This window comes from Musca vetustissima, unplaced genomic scaffold (genome assembly GCF_032173495.1).
Source record: "Musca vetustissima isolate MV318-11 ecotype Yass unplaced genomic scaffold, APGP_CSIRO_Mvet_v1 utg130463, whole genome shotgun sequence".
Taxonomy (NCBI): Eukaryota; Metazoa; Arthropoda; class Insecta; order Diptera; family Muscidae; genus Musca; species Musca vetustissima.
The window spans coordinates 28,272-34,243 of record NW_026885699.1 but is presented as its reverse complement, the minus strand read 5'-3'; the positions used below and the strand labels follow the sequence as shown (position 1 = coordinate 34,243).

The window sequence follows — 5,972 nt, the reverse complement described above, 5'->3', positions numbered from 1 at the left end:
TATTTCTCAACATATTCTGTCCAAAGAATTATAACTAGATTTTGAATAAATTCACTTGAGCCCTACCATCAGCGTGTAATGTCAGAGCTTCGCTCCAAAGTTATACAACTATACAAGCATGTAAGTAGGAAGGGCCCAGAAGATGCTGGTTGGTGGTTATGTACATATAGTAGCTAAGCGTTTTGTTTTACTCAAAAAATGAAAAGAAAAACCTGTCCATGCTTCGTGACCTTGTCATGTGAGTCATGAGACGCGGAATCATATTTCCTACATTTTTTTGGAGATTCGATTTTGTTTATTTTTTTAATTGTTGTTGTTTTTGCCTTTTTTCTCTTTGCAGCTGCAATTTTTGGGACGTGAATATCCCGGGCCAAATGGCCCGCAGAAATTCCGCCAACAAGTACGCGATGCCTTTCTAAAGAACAAAGATGAGACTGATCCAAATAAAATTAAAGCCCTGCTAGCCCAGGGCCGTTATGTGGCCAAAGAAGTCGAAGCTTTGTATTCCTTGAAGAAGTATCGTTCCATCAAGCAACGCTACTCGCAAGAATAAAAAGTAGCAGCAGCAATAAAACAAAAGAAAGAAAACGTTTTTCGAATGCAGCATCATGGATGACGCAACAACGTGTTTTGAGGAGAGAGACTCGGTTTAGAGCCAGTAATTAGACTATAATGCATTTTATTTCTGTCAAAATATTTTATACCATATATATAATATGTAGATGATGATGACCCCACTCCGCTCCCCAACCCTATGTAGTAGTTTGTTGACACTCTTTAATTTATAGATTTGTGGCGATAGCAGCTCAAAGAGCAGCTACAAAACTAAAAATGTATAAAAAAGAAACTAAAAAATGCCAATGCTTAAAATAAATAATAACACTTCCAAATATGTTATGGTGTTCTGTAATTTTGGATTACAAAAAAATATATATTGGGTAAGTTAAAACTGTGTGTTGGTGTCCAAAAATGTGCATATTACAAATTTGTCGTCTTCCTGTTTGCAATTGCAAAACAACAACAAAAACATCAAAAATGCGACTTGTTTATTTGTAACGAGATTACAGTTGATTCTGTAACAAAAATAATTTAATTACAAACAAACGGCGAGACAATTTACAAACAAACAGACTGCTGATTTGGGTGGTGTGTGTCCATTCTCTATTTATCACAAATACGCAAAATCTTAATTGATGTTTACGCCGTAGTGTCTCCGTAAATATATAATATATTCTTTTTTTGTTATATTTATATACCAACATCAAAACAACAACATTGTGTGTTTGGTTCGTGAGGGAGGGAGGAAGGTAGGCAAGAAAGCGCCACATTTGTTTATCAAAGACAATCGTACATATATCGTCACAGATTAATTGTTAAATGCTTTCAATTGAAATTGAAAAATGCCAATGGTTTTTTTCATACTGCCTATATTCTGTATAGGGAGGCAGATACGAACGACAAACAATCAAAAATTTGCATGAAATTAGCACTTTGCACTTTTCAAAATCAATTTGTTTCAACGAAGAACAAATACACATGGTTGGCACCTTTTTCATTACTAATTATCTACTAAAAGCTCCGATCGATCAATTTCAATATTGTAATTTATTATAGAGGGGATATGTTTGACATTTTTCGTAATATATATTTTTGTTTAAAAGGCAATTCCCTACATCATATATGAATATTTTTCATACATCTAAATTTAATTAGCAACAATTTAGAATCTTGCGTCATTTTTAAGTTAATAAAATTTTGCAATTCTGTAAACATATATTTACTTCTTCCGTATATTCCACCGATTTCCAATAAGAATATATTTAGAATTCTTTTAATATTAAATTTTATTGATACAGAACTATTGCATGTGTAAGACATAATTTTTGAATATTTTTCAATATCATTTAGTGTTACTTTTGATTCAGTTCAACATATTGGGTGGGTCTACATTAAGACAATCTCTTTCACGAATTTCTCATTGGACCTAATATATTTACATAATACAGGAGTATTTAAATCACAATCTTTTGCATAATTATTGGATGCATGGGAATAAATCCATTTTACTTAGTCCTAACCTTCAAAAGACGATTGTATAATCTGTCTGTATATGAAATATAGGATTTTGAGTAAAACTAATACTGCTATAAAATTTGAGTGTATTTAAATGTTTATTTATCTTTGAATATTTGTGTGTGTTAAAAAAAAAAAAACAAAACAAGTAAAAAAGTTCAGTCGGTGTTGCCTGTCGATATATACCGTCAGTGTATGGTTTGCGGAGGACAGGTTTTATTATGAGGTATATGTTTTTATCTAAGAAATGTTTTTAAATTTGCTTCTAGGCTTGGTTGTGCAAAGTTTGGTTGAAATCGGACATTTCATTAGCCTTTTGGTATCCGAAGGAATGGAACAATAGGTCCCTTCTTTGGAATTGATCTAGGCTTGGTAAAAATGATAGGTTGAACAAAGTTTGTTTCAAATCGGACATTCCATTTGCCTGAAATTGGATTTATAAATATTAAAAATGTTGACCATTTGTTGAAGAGGAACCAGAAGGGATGGACCAATGACTCTCACCTTCCGACTTGATCTAGGCAGGGTAAATATAATAGGTTGTGTAAAGTTTGGTTCAGATAGGATATTCCTTTCGCCTTATATTAGATTTATAAATAATGAAAATGTTGACCACTCGGTGGGAAGGTACAAGAAAGAGCGAAGAAATGGTTACATCTTCCGACTTCATCTATATAGGATAAAGATAATAGGAAAAATAACCATTTTGTGGAAGAGGTAACAGTAGGAGTGAACCGATATTCCCCATCTTCGAAATTATACTAAGTTTGGAGGAAATAATATGATGTGCAAAGTTTGGATGAAATCGGTTAGTCCCGTGCGCATCTGCCAGACGGACGGACACTTTCTCTGAAAAGGAGTTGATCCAAAGAAACGTGGGGTCTAAAACCAACATTTCGATGAGGGACATTTTTGCGTATCAAAGTGTATATTACCTCATTAGCCATAAGGCTGACGGTATATGTCACATATCTAAGTTTGTTGAAAATATTAAGTGCAGCGGACTAAATCAAAATTGTGAATGTTTGTTGTGGCAACCTGTGTCTAGTTTGGACCAGACAGAATCACTATTCACTTTATCGATGGTTTTATCAAAACCTTAACCATGTGTGTGGAGTGGCCCAATAGACTTTCTGATATAATGTAGTTATGTATGATAACACTGCCAATGTGCAATCGATGGATATTCAAAATAACAAACATTTGTTGAGATCCTTAAATTTGGGCGATATCAAAACATGGACCCAGGAAATCTATTTCCAAATTATAGACAGAAAAAATATTCCACATTTTCTTGGTAGATCAATAGGTGAACCTATACAGAAAAGGCACCGCCCCGTATAGTCTGTGATTAGAAACTCTTATCAAATAACTATTGGTTTTCGGATATTTTAGATCCCAGCCACATTTATCACCTAGACTGTAATATTACATTTCGCTATTTTAGATGTTCTGAAATATTTTTTCCACATTCAAAAAATGTTTTGTCAAATGCGACATCCAATGCCCAAGTCTTGTCTAGCTTTCCTGATCGATTTAAAATGCTTACAGCTTTAAGAATTGAATCCCATTTGAATTGAAAGTGTTTGATAAAGAATTACAGGGTGTTCGGACATGACCACAAAAATAGTCCATTGGTGGTTTTGTGGGCATAGCTACCTACAAATAAATTTCAAAGGGAAATCTGTAACACATTTTCAAATTACGACTGGGACCAAGGGCACAAGAGGATTAAATTCATATGATATTGTACAAAGTATAAGGATGGGAAAAAATCCATTATGCCGAAGAAAATGTCGATAAAATCGGAGAAATGATGTTTGGGTGCCACACCAATTAACAGAAAAAATAGGATGATTCGAATCTCCATCTGCGAAGCTTTGGCCAAACGGAATGTGATAGACCTATTTCTTAAACGGATGGTGACTGGAGATGAGAAATGGATTACATACGATAACCCTGTGCGAAAACGATCGTGATCAAGAAGCGGCGGCCAGGAAGGTTTTGCAACGCAGAAGATAGCAATTGACCAGAAACGGCCAGAATTGGTTAACAGGAGAGGTGTCGTGTTCCACCGGGAAAACGCCAGGCCATACACATCTACAGTGACCCGCCAGAAACTTCGAACTTGGGACCTAGCTATTATCATATTTTTCTTGCATTGCAATATTTCTTTAATGATAAAAAATTGATATCTAGGGAGGATTGTGAAAATCGATTACTATAGTTTTTTGCAAATAGAGAGCAGGAGAGACATTATGAAGTTACTTTTAAAATGGTAACAAATCATACAACAAAACGGTGCATATTTGGCCCAAATCGGACATTCCGAATCATGTTAAATAAAGTCCTATAGTTAATATAAAAATAATGGATATCTTTTTCCCTAACCTAATATTTTGTTCATTTATCTAGTTTTTGTGTCGAACAATTTTTGGTTTCGCCTACTCTACAACATACATCGATCACTTCAACAAGAATTATTCAAATTTGTTAATGTTGTACATTTGCTCCATCCTGTGTGATTCTAGAACATTACGGAATGATATAATAAAGTTTAGTCAACCGCCATTTTATAATATATTGAGATTATACACATTTTTTCCGCCTCGAAAGGGAACCAGATCATGGACCAGTAATAAAAAATTGAAATTAGAGGAATTTTAAACCAAAATTGCCAATAATATTTTCTCGTTTCTTACACGACTTGTTTTAGGGACACTGAACCAGATGACGCTTTACTTCGAAATACATTGAATTAAAAACTCTGGCATCTGAAAAGAATGAAACTTTAATTTTGTTTACAGTTTCAAAATACTGACAAGAATATTTTTTATACCAATAAGCTGCCATATTGAAAAATAATTATATTTAAATGACTTATTTTAATCTCAAATGAACATATCTCAGGAAGTGTGGACTTCCCAAAGAACAAAATATGTATGTCGGGGAGTCCATTGCAAGTGATGTTAATCTTTTGTACATTTCTAGCAGATGCGCGATCATTTCTCTGGATATGTATTTTGGAACCTCTTTAATCTTCAAATTTGTAGAGCCAATATTAAACAGGTTATGTTTACCTATTATTTTGCAAATGATGATTGTTCCCTGCTTCTTGGTTCTGCATCCAAATATATAATATATACTAGCTGAGAAAAATAAACACTTATTAACACCGTTTTTATTTACATTACACAATTTTATTAAATTAATTCATTTATGTTTCTTTTGCAAAAAGGATCTTGCCTTGCCAAACAGCACAATTTCAATATTTAACTAACACATGATCTCCGATCAGCGTATTTATTCGTTGGTTGGGATGCCAAGCTCCTTGTTGGTCCACTGGGATGGATCGGGATAGGGGAATTCACCGGTGACATGTTCGTGTTCATGGTACAAATGCCACAACACCCACCACCACATAGCGGCACCAACCAATTCGGCACCGATGCGAGTAGCCTTCGAGTGTGGTGGTGGAGCAACACGATATGAGACTACATGACTTTGACGCACTGTGGTTGGAGCCATGCCCTTAACGGCATTTCGCACCAAGTGTTGCAAAAGGGGTTTGCACAAAGGTTGTACTCTGCTGATCATCTTGGATGAAGAAATCTATGCCCAGATGCCCAATAGGAAGCCAAAATACTTTTTTCTGGTGTGCCAGGCGAAATTCGTGTCGTAACAGTTATCGATAAATTAACAACTGATTTCGGGGGCGATAACTATAAACAGCTGTTTCGTATTGTGAATTGTTATCACAAAAGAGTTGTCACTATTGTGAATTATTATAAAGCAGCAATTGAAGGCATTGCCAAATGAAATGAATGAACAGACATGGAGTGTTGAATATAAAAGCACAAAAGTGTTTACATTGAAACATTAATGAATATCTAAAATAA

At 34.5% G+C, this 5,972-nt stretch overlaps 2 protein-coding genes across 2 annotated transcripts; one reads left to right on the top strand and one right to left on the bottom strand.

The window, feature by feature from the left end:
* Window positions 1–557, top strand: LOC133332962 (electron transfer flavoprotein regulatory factor 1). Its single transcript, XM_061541326.1, has 2 exons — window positions 1–120; window positions 341–557. The coding sequence occupies exons 1-2, from the start codon at window positions 79–81 to the stop codon at window positions 551–553; spliced, it is 255 nt and encodes an 84-aa protein (XP_061397310.1). The 5' UTR covers window positions 1–78; the 3' UTR covers window positions 554–557.
* Window positions 558–5,364: 4,807 nt separating this feature from the next.
* LOC133332961 (NADH dehydrogenase [ubiquinone] 1 beta subcomplex subunit 2, mitochondrial-like) lies at window positions 5,365–5,687 on the bottom strand. The gene has a single exon (XM_061541325.1). The coding sequence runs from the start codon at window positions 5,668–5,670 to the stop codon at window positions 5,377–5,379; it is 294 nt and encodes a 97-aa protein (XP_061397309.1). The 5' UTR covers window positions 5,671–5,687; the 3' UTR covers window positions 5,365–5,376.
* Window positions 5,688–5,972: the final 285 nt, after the last annotated feature.

Coding starts and splice junctions, on each gene's coding strand:
- LOC133332962 (XM_061541326.1), top strand. CDS start 79: ATGTCAGAGCTTCGCTCCAAAGTTATACAACTATACAAGCAT. Junction 121..340: donor TTATACAACTATACAAGCAT/GTAAGTAGGAAG, acceptor TTCTCTTTGCAG/CTGCAATTTTTGGGACGTGA.
- LOC133332961 (XM_061541325.1), bottom strand. CDS start 5,670: ATGATCAGCAGAGTACAACCTTTGTGCAAACCCCTTTTGCAACACTTG.